This window comes from Pollicipes pollicipes, unplaced genomic scaffold (assembly GCF_011947565.3).
Source record: "Pollicipes pollicipes isolate AB1234 unplaced genomic scaffold, Ppol_2.1 Scaffold_6052;HRSCAF=7182_pilon_pilon_pilon, whole genome shotgun sequence".
NCBI classification, from domain to species: Eukaryota; Metazoa; Arthropoda; class Thecostraca; order Pollicipedomorpha; family Pollicipedidae; genus Pollicipes; species Pollicipes pollicipes.
The window spans coordinates 14,599,567-14,618,745 of record NW_023596805.1 but is presented as its reverse complement, the minus strand read 5'-3'; the positions used below and the strand labels follow the sequence as shown (position 1 = coordinate 14,618,745).

Here is a 19,179-nt window from a genome sequence, read left to right as displayed (position 1 = left end):
AGCTCTGCGCTGCACGCTGCCGCGGCTACTAGCGCCTTGTTTTCTCCAAACACTGTCGATTTGGATGATGAGTCTCACTGAAGGCGTGCGCCAGTTTTGGGCCCTCTCCACGGGACGGTGTCGCCGTGTCCCGTCTGCGGCCGCCGTGTCCCGTCTGCGGCTGCCGGTGCACTGGTGAGCAGGGCCGGTCCGTACCGGAGGACGCCTGGCCCGACGTGGGACAGGCCTCTGACGCTGGGCCTGAGGCGGACACCGCCCGCCCCTCCGGCGGCGGGCGTCGGCCCCCAGTGACTGCCGAGACGGCGGCGCCAGGGCTCGGTGGCCACCGGTGACGGGCGGCGCTGCGCGGGCCTGGCCCGGCGGCGGCCGTCACGGCCCGCTGCCCGGCGCCAGATGGCCGTCACGCTGTCCGTCTCGTCACCCGCCGGTACGGAGGCGGACCGCTGGTCCCGGTCCGGACCACTGGTCCCGGTCCGACCGCGTCGGCCTCTGACTAGGCAGCCGGGCTGAGCAGGCCAACCGAAAAGCCCGGCGGTACGGCTTTGCTCCGGACTCATCTTTATGGTGTGGTGGGGGAGGTTGTCAGATGTTGTCAAACGTCAGATGGCTGTTCGGTAATGTTTGACCTGATCTGGCAGCTGATAAGCTACGTTCCCGCCCGTTGAATCTGACGGACGGGAACCTACGCATAGCATTAACTTAGCCCGCATAGGATTTGTCCGTTGAATCTGACGACTTTGCATTAATACCCTGCTCGTCTCCCAGCCGATCTTCTTTGCATATAGATTTACGTTAGTCTACATCTGTTTCGCCAACTCTCGCTTTACATGTCCCAGATGGACTGCATTTCCAACAGCATGGCCTGAATATTCCAAATTGTGTTCATGAGACACCGTTCTACAAACGTTTTTCGTCCATGAGCACCGGCACCGCAGATGTCGCCTGGCTCCTCGCCGGGCGTCTCCGACGGTGGCGCCCGGCTGCTCCGCCGGTGGCGCCGCCCGTCAGGACCGCGAGGCACCGCAGCACCCCATTGTCAGAGGCTTATCTCTTCATCGCCGGGGACGCTCCTGTGACGCCGCGGCCGATAGGGGCTGCCATCGCCACGCGGGGCCCGTGACCTCCAGCCAGTCCTGAGCAGCGGTGGGAGCGCGTAGCGGCGGCCAGGGGCCGATCGGCGCGCGGCGGCAGGCGGCCGATGACCAGCGCCGGCCGAGGTCTAATCAGCGGGGCGGGCGGCTCAGCACCGGCCCACGGCCCGGTAATGGACGATGGGCGGAGCGCTGGGGGAGCGCCGATAGAGTCCAGCGCCCGTCTCACCGAGGCGGGAAATGCTCTTAAGATTCCGTTCACGTGGACGCTGGGTGTTCGGAGCTTTGGACTGCCGGACGGCGCGCTGGCGGCCACACCAGTGACACGCGCCGACCGATCATTTCAGCTGCGCTGGCGTTCATATCGTGTGAGCTGTTTTGCGACCCCTCCGGTGGATCCAGTCCTTGCTGATGCGGCTGTACGGAGCACGGGCGGGCACCGGGTGTCAGGCGTCAGTGCGTACCGCCCCGGGCTGTGCCGACCCTCTCCGCATTCCCAACTGGGCCGGCTGGCCTCTGCTGTTTGCACCCTGCTACCGGCGCCGCCACCAACGCCGCCGGCTGGTGCGCTCATTCCTCCCTCCGCCTGGGATTATCGTCCCTCGCTCCGTCTACCCGGCGGCCAAACACGGGCCCGTCCCCCCGAGCCTGGCCAGAGGCCGCTGACGGTGGCCCCCCGCCGCCGCACGGCACGCCATCAGACACCGAATGCGCCGGCCCGTCTCATAAAACAACGACGTCGGGCCTGCGCCACGCACACACAGACATTTACGCGCTGTGTCTTGGCATGTCAAGTGGTCATGTTTACTCCTGAAGCACTTCGGTTACAGACAGGCACTGTCATTTATTCTTCATATCAGCTACTGCGCGTGAACTACGGCTTATATCAACGCCTTATGTAAACTCGGATGTGCGGCTTGCAGCTATCGCGTTATTATCGCATTACTACATCATTATATACATCGCATTATTATTTTCTGCCGAAAACGTCACCCGGGCGCCAGATAAGCGCAGCTTCCCATGTCAGCTTCCCATGTCCCGGCAAACTAACGGTGTCAAGCACTGTCATCCGGCGGTGTGGGCGGCGCCCTCCTGTCGGGCGGCGGCACCTCCGCGTGTCAACACTGGGCGCCTCCAACTACGTCCGACGCCAGGGGCACTGCGGTGGCCAGCCAGCTGTGCTCCCCGGCTGCCCGTGAGACTTCCTGCCTCGCTGGAGCGCCGCCCGTCGGCGGACAATGACTCTTGGTGGCGCCATCGGCGGCGGCGTCTCTCACGGGCTCCGGGCAGCGCTGGCTCGTGGAGCGCCTCAGGCCGCTGCAGCCGCCGGCTTTGTTCGATATAGAACACGTGCCGGGTCGAGGTGGAGCTTTAAATTGTTGTGCATTTCGCGGCGTTATCGCAGCGGGTTTGCTGCTCCAGTTGGGACGGTAGATTAGGACGTCTTCCCTAGTGCTCACCCACGCGTGAAGAGCGCACATTGTGTCTGAGCCGGGCCGGACTCTGCCGAACGGGCTCACACATTCCAGCCGTGTTTGGCCGGCATCGGCAGCGTGTCGATTGTGGGCGGACATGTCTGCAAACCGCGACACAATGGGCGTGCGGCGCGATGTTCAGATACCACTGCATGTTCTCAGCCGTCAGAAGGCGGCACTGCTTGGGCGGAGACGGCTTGGTTTGATTGTATTGTGTTGCGCTGTGGACTTGTCTCTGCTTGTCTGGTCACGCGCTGTCTCGGGCTTATAATGAATGTGATATGCGAGAAGGTTTTCGGGCCACACAACAGGCTCGTATAGTTGGGACTAGGCAAAGGCCACATTATCCAGGTCAATGCGCCATGCTCTAATAAGCTGCTGCCGCTTAACCCATACCGGTGGGTAATCCAAACGGCGCTCTAAAAATTATTTTCATCAAACTGTTAGTATGCATTCCGATGGTAATTCCCTACCTTCAGCAACAATATCTTTGGACAAGGTTCTATGTACACATGGCCGTTTTTTCACTGAAGACGCTAAACGCTATGCATCAATTCGCCACAGTCAAGCGTAATTCGACGTCCCAATTTCCCGTGGGGCTGGGAATAGAACCGTGATTTACGCGAAGGCTGTCAAGTACTGAAACCGGTGAGCCTTTTACTCGCACCGCCCACCTCTACGCGTCGTGAACCCGTGCCGCCCGCCGTCGCTGTGACGAAATTTCCGCCAGTGCACGTCCACATGACATTGTCACAGTTCCGCCCATTCTCGGCTGGCGACTGCTCGTTTCTCCGGCCTCGAGCGCGCCGTTTCCGCCTCTCTTAGGTCACGAGCATGGTGTTTGGTCCCAGCGGAGCGGCGGGTGGGTGGGGAGGGGGAAGCACAGAAGGCAGCAGAGGCCTTCTGTGTGGGGGGACGGCCCGGATCGGCCTGAGATGCCCTCCTGTCCCCCCCCCCCCCTTCACACTCCCTCGTGTGTGCTGTCAGCTGAAGCGGGATGTTTCCGGTGAAACGCAAACAAGTGAACTCGCCACTACCTTGCTAATTTTAAGGGAATTTCTCGTCTCTCGTTTTCGCTTCGTAAAAGGTAAGGATGGTGCTCCGGTGCCTCGCCGCTTCAATCGTGCGGCTCCAGCCGGGGCCGTCCGTGCGGCCCAAACGTGCGGCTCCAGCCGGGGTCGTCCGTGCGGCCCAAACGTGCGGCTCTAGCCGGGGCCGTCCGGGTGTTTTCTGCCGACCGTGCGCGTGACGCCTGTCTGACCGTGACGCCTGTCTTCCCCGCAGGTGACGAGTGTGACGGCCTAAACGTCAACGTCAACTGCGGCCAGCGATCGCGCGTCCGGCGACAGGCCAGCGACAACGACGGACTCTACGAGGTCGAGATCAGCTTCCCGGCGCAGAAGTAAGTCCAGCCGGACATCTTAGACCATATGTTCGTTACACATTACGGGGGCCATTCAAGACGGTGCATTGGATTTTCAAATCGGTACCAATACGTTGGCTTATCGATGTAGTTTTTCAATTCCCCTATCCACACTTCTTTAGGCTATGGCCGCCCTCACGCTTGATTAGGTAAGTGACTTTGCCCCTTCCTGGACCTACCCTTTGGTAACAGTTGACATGAAATCTCATGGTCTTCATCGGCCCTCCCACCACCGCCGCGCCACTTCCTCGCCTTCTCCTCCGCGGCAGTGACGTCATGGGTCGCCCACCTGCGGCCACAGGTCAGGGAGCGTGGGACGGGGCTGGGGTAGCGGTGCCGGCTTGCCGGACGTGCCGCCCGCAGGTCGAACCGCGCTCCGGCCGCCACCGGGTCAGACTCGGCCACCGACGAGCGAGCTTCGGCGTTTTGGGGAATAGCGTAGGCGCGACGAGTCGACCTTGTGGGAGTCCAAACACGAGGGATTTTAAACGGGCTGGGTGTGAGGATTCTGTGGGAAAATAGACGTATATCGTTGCGATTGCTTCAGATAGAGATGCTCCAGCGCGGCCGCGTCCGTCGCGGTGCGTCTCTCTCCCTGCGAGGCCGGGTGTCAAACCGTTCCGTAAATCTAGATTTCCCCCAGGCGGTGGAAACATCGAAAACTGTTAACTAGCGGTTGTCAGGCGCTGAGAGGCACGAGCGCCGGCCAACTGGCGGAACGGCGTGTGACGTAAGAGCACCGCGCAGCAGCGCTAGCACGCCGGCGCTGCGGACGCTCGCGACCGCGTGACGCCTTTTCACCGGGCGGCAGCCTCACGTTACACGAGCCGTGACTGGAGCGGCGGCGCCGCAGGCGGGCCGCTCGGCTGTCGACACCGCCGGACGCGCACCAGCCACCAGCGCCGGCCGGCCCGCAGCAGGCTGCCGCCCCTAACGCGTACCGTGATCGGCCTCAGCACAACGCATACCTTTATTTTTTGGCGATATCAATATTAAGTTAGGTAATATGGCATAAAGTCAATTTCGTAAAGCGAAATCGGGCGCCAATGGCGTGTTCGGTTAAAAAAAAAAGTTCGGTGAACTAACGGATGCAAAAATGATGGCAGTGCCATTTCGTGAGCGAATTGCCATACATTTTGCATTGGCGATGGACACGCTCTTTTACAGTTGTCTGAGTCTTCCTCCTTGGTGGAAGCAAAGAGAAAGCGTCAGCATGCGGTAGTATTTACCACGAACCAATAACCCTCTTAATATCACAGTGCGACGCCTTGTCCATTCATCAGAGGGCCCACAGTCTGGTGAATAAGCCGCTGTAATCGGCGCGGTACCGGAAACCCAAAGGTAAAGTGCACCACTTACATAATTACACCGGTGGAAAAAATACACAATTCTGCCGTTCGACCAGCGAAATGGACCGGCAGTGGGTCGCGGGTTTTTGGGGGGTTTTCTCTAACCCGGGCGCTTTCACAGCTGATTCAGAGCGACAGCCGCAGTGGCGGGTCTGAGTCAGCAAAACGTCTCGCCTCGCCCCGCCGCCCACGGCCCAGAAACGGGGCGGCGTGCGCGCGCGCGTCGGCGACCCTCTGCGCCGCCCGGCCGCGCGGAGAAATCGACCCGATCGCCGTCCGCCTCAGACGCTCGCGCGCACTTAGAAATGCATGGACATCAATCCCAGAGTCAATCACTGAGTCAGGCAGCGCACAAAACGAAGCGGATGCAAATGGTGGTTATTCGACAAGTTAATTGCGCGACGTGGGACCCCTTTCCGAGAGGGCAAGAGTACGGGGAGCTAATGGCGCGCTGATAGGCCAGAGCAGGCCGGCCTTCAGTGCCTACCAAACAGCGGGTGGGCCGGAGGGCACCAGGTGGGTTGGCAGCTGATGAATAATTCACGTGCGTCGCTGCTGTCTGATCCGGAAATAACACAGGTGGACCCAGACGGGCGGTGTGTTTTGCGTACTCCGGTGGCTGGGGGCGGCGCGGGCGCACAGCCGTTTTACGGCCTATTGTTGCGATTTGTGACAATGACGGCACCACGGAAGAAAACGTATTGTCCTCGACAAGTCGGGCGGATGGCCGCGACTGTCAGCTCGGATGCGTTCAACAATCGATAGTTGCTCATGTGTGCAGGCAGAGGCATGGAACACCTGGTGTCGCAACTTGAGCTAGCGTGCGTGAGGTGAGTGGCTTGCTCCTTCCCCTGGGTGTGTTCGCCTCCAGGGTCGTGATGTGCCCTCTATGCTCCCCGCCCCCCGCAACGCGCCAGAGATCCAGCCGTGGGATCTAGACAGGATGGGGGGGGGGGATTCTGGTGATTATAAGGGAGTGGGATCGTGCAATAGCTCGGCTTCCAAATATTTTCGACGGTCTCCTAATCCCAATATCTGTTTTGATCCGACCATGCTAAGCATCCAGTATTTGGCTGAGCACGAACGGTACTTTTCCGGTCTCTAAACAATTCTGATTCTTGGTTAAGGAAAACGAGCACGCGAAGCTGTCTCTCTACGTGCTTTCCTTCTTAGATACATACGTTATTTGAATATTATCCTTGGCCGTACACTACATAAGTGACCTCCTGTCCGAACTCCCAGCGCCGTCCGCCCCTGTGACCCAGCTCCGCCCATCCTTAGGCTGCCTCTACCCCTCGTGATGGCCACTTCAGTGGCCTCGTCAGCTCCACCTGTCGTCGACGCCGGTCCGCATCTCTCCGGCGCTGGCCAGCGGCTCGGCCGACCTGCCCGGCAGCGCCTCCTCACACGGGCCAGTGACCCCACCCTGACCAATAGCGCAGCGGTCCCGTCCGGACGACCGTCCGAACGGGACGGGGACGGCTGTCCGGACGGGGTGGGGACGACTGTCCGGGCGGGGTGGGGACGGCTGACGGACGGAGTGGGGACGACTGTCCGGACGGGGTGGGGACGGCTGACGGCTGGCTCGGGCGTCGAACGGCTGGGTGGCGGGGGGGGGGGGGGGGGGCTCCGTGCCGCGATGGGCTCTGCAGTTATGGGTCGTGTATGGTCGTATTATATCGACCAAATTGCCAGAGTTTCTCGGTGCGATCAGCATGCGTTAGTCGTAGTGTTGTACTTGGTAACTTGTCATTGTCACGCTGGTGCGAAACATAGGTCCACCTGGAAGAGTTGGAGAAGCTCGTAGAAGCTCGTAGAAAGTAAATTTCCGGGGAGAAAATAGTCCGAAAACGCTCATACACGTACTGAAAACGTTGCATCCAGGCGTCATAAATTTCCAAATGGCGTCTTCACTTGGTGTTTGGCATCCACCCACTAGCCCCCGGGTACGGTTCCAGCCATGAACAACCACCGGAGGGCGGGAGAATCCATCTGCCACCTACATTTCATCGCGTTTTTCGTGGCCAAACGACAAGCTTAATTCACGAATTGGCTGGCGCCGGCCGTGTGACCACCCCTCAGACCTATTTTTTTCGCGCGCGTGCGCACGCCCGATGAGAATGGGGTCGGACGACGCTGGGCTGGCGCGCTGGCAGGGGCGAGCGGCCGCGTGCGGACGGGTTCGTGACGCCCGCCGAGCGACGCCCGTCTCCAATTACAACCGTCCGAAACGCATTGTCTCACGTTTCACTTACGATCGCGCGCCGCGACCACAGTGTGTCGATCGCGAATTGGGTTTGACTGGTGGGAGACGGCGGCGCGGGATCCGCCTCCGGCCCCGTCTCAGCGGTGTTTGAGGCGTTCTGTTGACCAGACGCTGACAGCCGAGCAAGCCCACGCAGGCGCCACTGTTGGTTTTAACAGGGCTGTGGCCCGCCGACAGGGTCGTCGTCCACAGCCGCATGTCATGCCTTCAGCCACAGCCACTCCTCCGAAATTTATACGTTCTTCGAGTGCATTGCTATCTTTCGTTGCAATGAATTAGAGGGATAATCATGAAAACTAGCTCGGTTTGCCCACACCTGCAAAATGAGTGATTTGTGATGCAGTCTTCCAATGAAAGGCTTAGGGTGCTTTGCTTCTGCTGAAAAGTTAGAGGCCCTCGTACCTGCAAGCTATTTTTTTGCGGATTTCTGGTCATCGCCGGCTTCTTTCCGTCTACTTTTGATCTCTCCGTGATGTCGGCTACACTCCTCTTGGTTCTTCTGCCCTTCACTGTAACGCGCCTACGTGCCGCCACCGCCATCTCTGCGGACGACGCTGGCACATCAGCCTCTGTGATTGTCGGCGCCGTGGACCGCCTGGTCTCGGGCGGCTGTAAATAGCCTCTCTGCACGTCAAGCCGCCTCCCCCAGCTCGAGTTGCCCGTCCGCAGCTCCGACGCCATCTCCACGGCTCTCGCCGTCTCCGCGGCGAGATCTCCCGGCGCCGAGTGCCTGACGGCCGGAGCGGCGCTGCTCGCCGCCGTGTAAGCGGCGTTTGATGGCGCCAGTGGCGCACCTGTGACGCGCTCGGCGGCGTGGCCCACTTGCTTGTGGCGGCCAGCGGTCCGCCGCGACGCCGCCGGCCTGGCCGGAAGATCGCCGGACGGGCGGGCAGCCGGGCAGCGCCTCTGCCCGGCGGCGCGCCCCGGCTCGGCCATGGCCGGCCGCATACCGCGGTCCCTCGGAGGCGCTCCCCTTCTCTCGGCTCTGTGGCACGCTCCTCTCCGCTCGGGTGGGACGCCACTCTCTGGGCCAGTCCGGGACGTGGGCGGCGCCGGGAGCGGTCTGCGAGAGGTGCGCGCCGCCGGACTCGCAGCGGTACGCCGGGCCGTCTGCGCCGCGCCCCGCGCCATCTGGCGGCGAGACACGCCTCTCCAGCGTCAGTCGGCCGTGTCCGAGGCCCGGCCCGGTCTGGTCCGGTCGCGAGAGATGCGCCCGCCCCCCCCCCCCCCCCCCTCCCTCTTTCACGCTCGCTCCGGTCTCTCCCCTCCTCCGCAGTATGTACGTCAGGAGCCGCGCTGGTCGGCCGGCCGTCGGAGCCCGGGCCGCATACCTCTCCGCCACCGCTCCCACCGCAGCTTGTTTTTGTCCCGCATCACAAAAACAGGCGCGCTGGAGCCGCCGTCGGCTCGCGGAAACCCTGGCCGGACGGGAGGGCCTGTGTGCCCTGCCGCGGCGGCGGGCGCGGCCACGTACCGGCCGTGAACGTCTGGCCCCGTGGCCGTGCCGAACCGGATCTGCAGCGAGCTCTCGTCTGGCGATGGTGATCCGGGCTGCTCGGCTGTCGACTCTCTCCGGCGCTGTTTCCCTCCCTCTCCCGTCGCGCCCCTCCTCCCTTTGAGACGGTGTTTAATTGAGCACGATTTCGTGGCCTGCTTTGTCTTGCTTCTAAGACACCAGACCGGGCAGAAGGACGCCAGGGCTATTTGAGACTGTAGTGTGTAACATGCATGGTACGGTTTCTTTGCATAGGCCATTTAATTTGCATAAGGTTTGGAATATTGCGGGAGCCCCGGAGGCCTGCAGAGTGCCAGCCTTGTCCTAGTTCAGACACCGCGTAGAACACTCGAGGGTTGCTGCAGGAGTAGACAGTACTAGAGACTGTTGGTAATCGTCGAAATTAAAGCCACTGTCGATGGTGCGTGGTATTTTTGCTTACCCACTTACCCGTGTTTCGAGGTTTCTCTCTCGGGACGTGTTTGTCGCAGATCTCCAGCTTGCCTCACCTCTCCTCGCTTCTCATAAGCAGCGCTGGCATGCCTCTTTGGCTGCCTCTGCATACATACATGCATACACCTACGTCGAGTTACATATGCTGCTCAGCTGGTTACCGTGCGTCGCCCAGCGTGCGGCGTCCACACTGAGCGTGTCCGTCGTCCTGTGTCTGACGTGCGCACTCCCGCTCTGTGTCTAACGTGCGCCCTGCCGTTCAGTGTCTGACGTGCGCCCTGCCGTTCTGTGTCTGACGTGCGCACTCCCGTTCTGTGTCTGACGTGCGCCCTGCCGTTCCAGCGGTCCGGTGACCAACCCGGATACGAACCAAGCCACCGATGTGCAGAAGCTCATCGAGAGGATCATCCTGGAGAAGGTGAGTGCCAAGGGTGGCGAGGCGTGCCCGCACAGGGGCGCGCTCAGGGGACGAACCGAGGCGAGGTGGTCACTCGTAAGCCTAGCCAGAGCCGAAGGGAAGGGATGGGGGAGGTGGGCTGCAGGTGATGCCGCTTGTTGGTGGAAAAGCGCTATATGTGCCGTACAGCGGCCGACCAGAGACGAAACCGGCATGGGCGTGTCCAGTCACGGCCTATGACGGCTGGGGAACGCAAACGTTGCGGTACAGCACACAACGGTCCGGCAGGACAGCCACAGAAGCACCGTGTGGCTCGCGCTGAACAGGTCACGCGCGCGGGAGCACGCCCATCGGCGGGGATTGTCGCCCTCCGGCGGCGCGGCGCCCGGGCGGGTCCGTGTTCCTTGGATGCCTGGCGAGGTTCTCCTGCTTCGGCCCGAGCCAGCGGCGCTCCGGCGGTTCTCTGCTGTCTCCACCGGTGGCTGGCATTCAGCGTTGTCCGCCGTGCGGAACATAGCGCCATTCAGTAACTGTCACTGACACCGCGCTCGGCCGCTCGTGCTCCACAGCCGCATCCGTACTCGCACCCGCACGCACCCCGCGCACGCACCGTCCGCCCGGCTCCCCAGAACAATGGCACAGGTAATGACACCGGCGCCCGGGGCGGTGCGGTCCGACCGCTGGCGGTTTTTGCTGGCGGGCCGGCGAACATCGCGGCGTGGACGCCGTCCGCCGCACCCCACCGCATGGAAAATGGACACAGGCGACGAGCGTGCGCCATTAGCGCGGACGGACGACGCCGCCTGGCGGGGCTGGTGATCCGATGACGGAGACTGGCGGGTGGTGATCCGATGACGGAGACTGGCGGGGCTGGTGATCCGATGACGGAGACTGGCGGGGCTGGTATCCGATGACGGAGGCTGGCGGACCTGGCGGACCGGGCGTGGTAGGACTGCTGGTGCTGGAGGACTGGGTGCCAGTGGTGCTGGAGTTCTCTGCTGGCTGGCTAGCTGGGTCGGACGGCATTGTACGCTGTGCCCAGTTTAAATGCTGTTTTCACATTGAAATGTGACATCTCCCGGACGAAACGAGCTCGGCGACCTCCACGCAGGAAAGAATTCAGCGCGGTAATAAGTCCGCTCACGCGGTGGGATGATCCGCACCGTGGAAAGCCGTGCTGGATTGGGCGCGTCGGGACCGCCTTAACCCTAGTTTGCATGTCAATTTTGTTTTGGCGGGCGTGCGTCCCGTGTTGCCGTTCCGGTCAGATTAGCTGCTGTAGCCTCGACCGCATCTGCTGCTGAATTGTGCGACCTTGCTCCTCATTCACCAGAGCTGTCAGAGAGGTCACGGCAATCACGCTCATTGCTTAGCTGATGTGGGCACATGATTGTTGTGCTTATGCAATCATGCCCATGTGGCGGTCATCGTAATAGCCCGCAATCGCGCCTCTTTATCGGCAGAGATGATCTGTCAGCACTGTGGAGCGCTGCAAGCAGCCCAAGGGCGTCTATTCGTAACAGAACAAGTGCACACCATCCTTAAAATGTGAGGCACTCACTGCTGTTTGGTCCAAGTCTCCAACACGCTGCCGACAGCACCGGCGTCCTCCGTCGGGCCAGCAGAATGCGGTCTGATCCGCGGTCGGCATTCTAGCGCCGGGCTTTGTCTCGCTGAGAGGTCGCTGGCGTGTTTTGATCACGTGCTGGAGCGTCAGTCCGCGGCCAATCCGATCAAAGTGGGGCCGCTCAGTAACCTTGCACACCGCCTCGACGACGCGTGGGCCAGTGGAGGAACCACAAACCGGTTTTCTAGTGCGTTTTTACGTGTTTGTTAGTACAGAAAGCGAAGTGCCAACGAATTTAGCCCTGCACAGCGCATGTTGCGGTTACACTGCTGCTGGACGGCCTATTTTTAATATGACGGCCCGCGTACGAGGCTGATAACTGCTGCTTCGCCGGCAGGAATGCACGTGTCTTTGTTCACGGACCACCCTGCTGCCTTGGTGATCTCATCGGCAGAGAGCTCACGCCATGCCATCTCCACAACCGGTCTGTCGCTCCTCGGCTTCTGCTTACCGCTTCATATAGAATTGGATCCGATCAAGCCGTGGGAAAGCCTCCGCTCGCTGGAGCTTTATCTGCCGGCGACGGCTTACGATTGGCGATCGCGTGCTCTTCTCTGTTGAGGTCGCACCCCCACCGTCTCGGCTTTGTTCGGCTTCATAGAGATGGTCTCCTGGCTCGCTAGGCTCGTATTGTCTCAGGTCTCCCTGATACGGTCGGTGCTGCAGCTGCCAAACCTCGTCCCGTCTTCAGTCCGGTTGGCGCGGCAGGTCCCTCGGCTCCTCAGGTCTCGACGGTCTGGTCAGTTCCTTGACCGTCCGCAACTGCGGTCCTCCAGTGCCGGAGACTCGGCCCGGTCCTCTCGTGCCGGAAACTCGGCCCGGTCCTCCAGTGCCGGAGATTCGGCCGGTCCTCCAGTGCCGGAGATTCGGCCGGTCCTCCAGTGCCGGAGATTCGGCCGGTCCTCCAGTGCCGGAGATTCGGCCGGTCCTCCAGTGCCGGAGATTCGGCCGGTCCTCCAGTGCTGGAGATTCGGCCCGGTCCTCCCGTTCCGGAGATTCGGCCCGGTCCCTCCAGTGCCGGAGACTCGGCCCGGTCCTCCAGCGCCGGAGATGATCGGCCGGTCCTCCAGTGCCGGAGATTCGGCCGGTCCTCCAGTGCCGGAGATTCGGCCGGTCCTCTCGTGCCGAGACCTCGGCCGGTCCTCTCGTGCCAGCGACTCGGCCGGTCCTCTCGTGCCGGAGACTCGGCCGGTCCTCTCGTGCCGGAGACTCGGCCGGCCTTCTCGTGCCAGCGACTCGGTCGGTCCTCTCGTGCCGGAGACTCGGCCGGTCCTCTCGTGCCGGCAACTTGGCCGGCGCTCTCGCCGAGACCTGCTGACGAGAAAGCGACCGGCGGAGGCGGCGGCCGCCCGGCAGCGTCAGTCCCGGCGGCCGACACCGCATTCGCAGGTGCAAGGGCAGGCCCAGCCTGAACCTGACAGATGGGATGAAGAACATCCATTGCCGAGTGAGCAAGCAAGCGGGGAGGGCAGGGGGGTTGCACGAATGCGGTCGTCGTGCGGTGTTGGCCGCCACGCGCGGTTGCTCGCTGCTGGTCTGCTTCAGCTGCCGGCGCCGTCGTCTCGGTTCCGGCTGCGTGGGAGGGCGGCGCGGCGCGCTCCCAGACCGGTCGTGATCTGCGAGGTGCCGCTGCCGCCGCTGCCGCCGCTGACGGGCCCTGATCTCTCCGGCCGGCGGTCCGGCGGCCGACAGGCTGTCCGATGGAGGCTGGGTGTGGGTGGTGGTTTGCAGTGCTACCTGGGCACGTAGACCGTCAAAACGGAAAAAGCCCTGCATGTCGTGGCTTATGCGAGCATTGTGGTGTTCAACATAGCAGTCGTTTTGTTTAGCGGCTCATGTTTACACCGGCACGCTCGTTCGCGCGTGCCGGTCCGTCAGCTGACAGCGCGCCGTCCGTGACACCCTCTGACAGTGTGTCCCTGACCTCCGGCAGGGAGAGTTTGATGTTCAGTCGCAGCTTCCGAACGTGGTGCCCGACCCGTCCTCGCTCGAGCTGGACTCTGAGTACTTCTGCGAGCAGGGCAAGGTGGTGGTCGGCGACCAGTGCGGTGAGTTGACACCCCTCCCCGCTCGCCACGTCTCGGCCTGGCCCAGCGCTGTCTGCTGCTTTCGTCTGAAGTTCGCCAGCCGGAGGGGATGTAAAATTGTTTAGCTGTATGGGAAATTCAGAATTGAAAAAGTCATATAACTTATAACGACATAGTCTTTTAAGTTTGCACGCAGTGTCCGTGTATGTGTCCCCGACTGTTGGCCGTGGCCTTAACATGCCCAAGCTTGCCGCAATCTTGGCCGGACCGTGACGTGACCCCGACCCCCGCCTGACGGACCCTGAACATCCTCACCTCCACTCCCCTGACGTCACCACTGACGTGACCCCGTACCCCCGCCTGACGTGACCCTGAACATCCTCACCTCCACTCCCCTGACGTCACCCACTGACGTGACCCCGACCCCCCGCTGACGTGACCCTGAACATCCTCACTCCACTCCCTGACATAGTCACTCATGCCCGTGACTCACACTGACGTGACCCCGACCCCCGACTGACGTGACCCTTAACATCCTCACCGTCCACTTCCCCTGACGTCACCACTGACGTGACCCGAGCCCCCGATCTGACGTGACCCTGAACATCCTCACCGCCACTCCCCTGACGTCAAGCTCTGGACCCGACGTCACCACTAACGTGTACCCCCGACCCTGCCTGACGTGACCTCTGAACATCCCCACCTCCCCTCCTCCTGACCGTCATCACTGACGTGACCCCGGACCCCCGCCTCGATCGTGACCGCTGAACATCCCATTTCCACTCCCCTGACGTCACCACTGACGTGACCCCGACCCCGCCTGACCGTGACCCCTTTGGTCGCCCCTCAGTTTCCTGCGCGGCCGGCACCTTCTACAACCGGGAGACACGCACGTGCGTCAAGTGCGATGTGGGCACGTACCAGAACGAACAGGGCCAGTCGCGCTGCGAGAAATGCCCAGAGATCGCCGGCAAGCCGGCCGTCACCGCCATCAAGGGCGCGCAGAGCGTCGAGGAGTGCAAGGGTGAGTGGCCCGGGAGTCCCGTGGGTAGCTGCTGACGAAGTTTAATGTGGCTGCTGTATGGGTAGCTGCTGCTGTGCGGTTTAATGCCCCTCCGGAATATCATGAGTGGCGGTGTTGAAGAGCGCTCGGTTGTTGGGGTGTTGACGAATTGTGGTAGGAAGAGTTTGGAGGAAGAGTTTGGAGGAAGAGTTTGGATGCGTGCGTCACATAACGTCATGTGCGCACTGTGCTGTCACTCAAAGATGCGATGGCCAGGTGTGTGCTTGATTGTTCAGGCGCTGGTGGTATGGCCTGATCTGACCTTATCTGATCTTATCTGACCTGGACAGAGCGCTGCTCGGCCGGCCGCTACTACGACAGCGTACTGCGCGTCTGCAAGGCATGCGGCTTCGGCAACTATCAGCCGGAGGAGGGCCAGTTCTCGTGCGTGCCCTGCGGCCTCGGCCTGACCACGCGCACCTCTGAGAGCATCACGAAAGAGGTCAGTCACAGATCACGAGCGGGTCACGAGCAGGTCACGAGCGGGTCACGAGCGGGGGTTGGTCACGTGTCACGCACGGGATCGGTCACGGGTCACTGGCGGGGGTCGCGAGCGGGTCAAAGTGAGGTAGATCTCTGGTGAACCGCCGGCGCGGCACAGATCAGCTGGCCGGCAGGTGAAGGGGCAGCGACGTCCTGGGGCAGCCGCTGGCGTGTCGGCATGGAAGACAAAGGACGGACAGAAGAGCGGCGATGAAAGGGTGGGAGAGGTGCGCTTCTGTCGCGTACTGAGAGGCACGTGCCCGCCCAGAGCGGGCCGCTGTGCTCCTTAGACTGTCTTAGAGGTCGGCTCCAATTCGCGGCGCCTGCCTGTCATCCTCGATTGGGAAGGTGTCGCTAGGCCTCGGAGTTTCAAGGCTGTGCCGACGGTATTTCCTGTCTGTCCCCGGCCCATCTGGGCGTGGTCCTGGCGGACGGCAGGTGCCGGGCCCGGCCTTGGTGAGCGTCTCTGCCGTGAGAGCTCGACCCCCGCCCGCCGGCTGCTTTCGGCTTGGCTGATGAGCGAGCACGTGTATTCTGCGGGATATTTAACACAGCTTCAGCTTGCTACCCAAGCTCCACCTCCGCCACCAAGAAATGCTACCCAGCTGATTCACAAAAACTGCAGTTGTCATTGTTCCGCCGTGATCAATTCTGCTGTAGTAGTAATGACGTTTACTCATAAAACACATATATTTCTCTATTAGCTGAATTTGTGTGTCTACATGCTGGACATCTGTTTTTTTTTCTGGAACGACTGGTATGACTCTGAACATTCAAGAGTAGATTCCACGCCTCCAAAAATCCTAGCCTGCGCTTTCATTGCGACCAAATCATTTCCATTTGGTACCGAATTAATATCTGTTCCGCGGATGCCCTGTGGACTACCGTCACCTCTGTCCGACAGGAGTGCAAGGCTGAGTGCGCCAACGGCGAGCAGCTGTCGCTGGACAACACGTGCCAGCCGTGCGCGCGGGGCACGTACCGCACTCGCGGCGTGCAGCCCGCGTGCGTGGCCTGCCCCGAGGGCACCACCACCCTGGGCACCGGCTCGGCGCTGGTCGATGACTGCTCGCTGCCCGTCTGCCAGCCTGGTGAGTGGCGGGGGCTGACAGCGGGGGCCGGCAGCGGGGCCGGTGGCGGGGCCGGCAGCGGGGCCGGTGGCGGGGGCCGACAGCGGGGCCGGTGGCGGGGCCGACAGCGGGGCGGCTCTGGTTCGCCGGCCAGTCCGGCCGGAGCCTGGCGTGGGCTGGGGCGGCTGGTGACTGTTTGGTGACCGCTGAACCGTCGGTAAAATCAGGGCAACCGTCCAGCTGGAGTGGGATGAATGCCTCCGGGGGGGGGGGGGGGGGGGGGGGGGGGGGGGGGGGGGGGGCAGGAACGCTGAGAGAGAGTGGTGAGAGAGAGAGAGAGAGAGAGACCGCAGTTGTCCGTGTACCCCAGTGTGGTGTAGTGCTGCTTCAGCTGCAGCGGGGCTGACTCGGTGGTCGCATACACTGCCTCTGATGTTCCAGATTCCCAGCTACAAAAAGCGTTTAGATTTCTACATGCCCACTGGAGCTCGATCGTTTGCCGCTTGGGACGTTGTGTTGTGGTGGACGCAGTGTTGATCCCGGTGTTGGGCAAAACCGCCCGGGCCCGCCACCTCTACGCCCCGGGTGTTGACCGGCGCTCCTGCTTTGCCAGGCTCCTTCCTGAACACGACCGGCGGTAACCGGTGCATGTCATGCCCGCTGGGCACGTACCAGCCACAGTCGCAGCAGACCTCGTGTATCGAGTGCCGGCCGGACACCACCACCGAGCAGGTGAGCCTACGGCCGACCGGCCCGGCCCGGCCCGGCCGGCCCAGTCCGGTCCGGTCCGGCCCGGTCCGGCCCGTGGGGTGTCTCCCCTCTCGCAAGGAGCGCAGTCGCCGCCGGCGTGAAGACTGCCAACGGCGGAGCAGCGACTGGTCCGGTCAGGCAGGCCGACTGGTGTACGCTGCGCTGCTGGGCTCGTCTGATGCGGCCCAGGCCATTCTCGTAGCTGGCGGCAGTTAAGACGCGTGTTCCGCGTTGTGGGCGGTGGTCGGCCAAGGCGGTGCACAACGCTCGCCCAATAGAGAGTATGTTCATCATGTACGAACGCATGCAACGTATTGTCTTGTTGTGGCTTGTTAGAGGCACTGTCGCTGCTGGGGCCAGTGTCAAGAATTAACTGAATGGTCTAGCCGTCCCCTTGGTCTAAGGGAATATGCTAGACTTGTTATTCAGCGGAAATGGGTGCAGGTCCCAGAGCGGGCGTAGTGTTTGGCCCGATCGAACAGAAAGATCAGCTGGCAACTGACGAACAAGGGCCAACCTAGGCCCGGAGCGATCATGGTGCGGTATTGTGCCGCACGTAAATCCCTCCGCATTCCTGTCTGCTGGCGAAGGGGCGGAAGCAAAATTATCCGTTGAACTGGGCGGCACGACTTGGGTGGTGGGTTCAGGGTGCACGCAACAAGCAATGCTTACCAGGTGCTCTGAACACAAAGCCACGGATGCAAAACCATTCGGTATAAATTTGCATTTCGAAACAATACACAAATGTTTATCATGATACCGATAACGCTGATTCCACTAGCGTCATCTTCCAATCACTTTCCAACGTGTGGTTCGCGCGCGTCCGCAGACTGCCGCCACCAGCGCCGACCAGTGCATCAACCCATGCGACGGCGCCGGCGACCAGAAAGAAGTGCGACGCCAACGCCATCTGTCTGATCAACACGGAAACGAACGCGTTCAAGTGCGAGTGCAAGCTGGGCTTCAGCGGCAACGGCTTCAACTGCTCGGACCGGTGTGACAACTTCTGCGAGAACTCGGGCGTCTGCGTCAAGGACGAGCGTACCGGCATGCCCAAGTGCAGCTGCATCGGCTCGTTCACCGGTGAGGCTCCGCGCCGGGCACGGAGATGCGCCGACGGCGCAGGCCAGGACTGCGTGCAGATGTCGCACCGCGGCGATTGGGACAGGCTTACACGTGCGTGTCGGTGAGGTGGGGGCGACTCGCGTTCGTAACAGGGGCGGCACACAAAAACTGTCTTTTCATACGAGATCTAGTCCTGCAGAGATGCCGGTGTACGGGACGCCTCGGATTTGCGGTTTCCCCGGCTCCTCCGAGCGTGTTTGGAGCGTCCGAAGCCGCTGCTGGCGAGCATTGAGCGCCGGCGGGCAAGCGCATCACAGTCTGACCGGCGGCCCTCTCCGCAGGTGAGCGCTGTGTGGAGAAGTCAAAGTTCGCCTACATCGCCGGCGGTGTGGCCGGCTTCGTCGTCGTGGCCATCATCTGCGTGCTCTTCGTCTGGATGATCTGCGCCCGCTCCAACAAGAAGAAGCAACCCGACCCCGTGCAGAAGGCCATGACGCTGCCACCCGACGCAGCCTCCCAGGTACGGGCGTGACGTTATGATGATGACGTCACCCACAGCGCAGTGCCCTTCCGCTGTCCGTGATATTTTCCGGGAGTAGACAGGGCGCCAGGGCACTGTTTGTGCTTCGAAAGCGTTTGGTTTGCGATTGGGCAAACATCCGATTTAAATATTTTGGTCTAGTCCGCGTTTAGGGGTTCGTTTAAAAGCCAACAGCCCACAGCCATGATACACACGCGATGTTACTCGAGACTGGCTTCAGTCACCAGAAAACAGCGACCTTAGGTGCAGCGACACTTCATCAGGCTGGCCATGACACCGTTCTGCGATTAGCACACGGGTTCGCCGCCAATCTCACTGGAAAACTCACACCATCTTTTCGTCACCAGGTGAACTTCTACTACGGCGCACCGACACCGTACGCCGAGAGCATCGCGCCGTCGCACCACTCGACGTACGCCCACTACTACGACGAGGAGGATGACGCGTGGGAAATGCCCAACTTCTACAACGAGACCTACATGAGAGGTACGGAGTGTGCCTGTGGACCGAGCTTCCGCGCCACGGGGAAGGCAGCCGGCAGGGACGTGGGAAGTTGGTGTCCCTCGCCCAACAGAAAATCGCTTGATTTATAATGGAAAGTAGG

General features: G+C 61.7%; 1 protein-coding gene across 1 annotated transcript in view; it reads left to right on the top strand.

Annotated features, from left to right (window-relative positions):
* Nucleotides 1–18,566, top strand: part of LOC119104285 (sushi, von Willebrand factor type A, EGF and pentraxin domain-containing protein 1-like) — an 83,656-nt gene extending 65,090 nt beyond the window's left edge. Inside the window, 10 exon segments of the mRNA XM_037227981.1 lie at nucleotides 3,851–3,968; nucleotides 9,895–9,970; nucleotides 13,510–13,624; nucleotides 14,454–14,627; nucleotides 14,957–15,108; nucleotides 16,054–16,240; nucleotides 16,833–16,951; nucleotides 17,799–17,861; nucleotides 17,863–18,052; nucleotides 18,376–18,566. Of these exon segments, the coding sequence (XP_037083876.1) occupies nucleotides 3,851–3,968; nucleotides 9,895–9,970; nucleotides 13,510–13,624; nucleotides 14,454–14,627; nucleotides 14,957–15,108; nucleotides 16,054–16,240; nucleotides 16,833–16,951; nucleotides 17,799–17,861; nucleotides 17,863–18,052; nucleotides 18,376–18,566 (1,385 nt within the window).
* The last annotated feature ends 613 nt before the right edge of the window (nucleotides 18,567–19,179 follow it).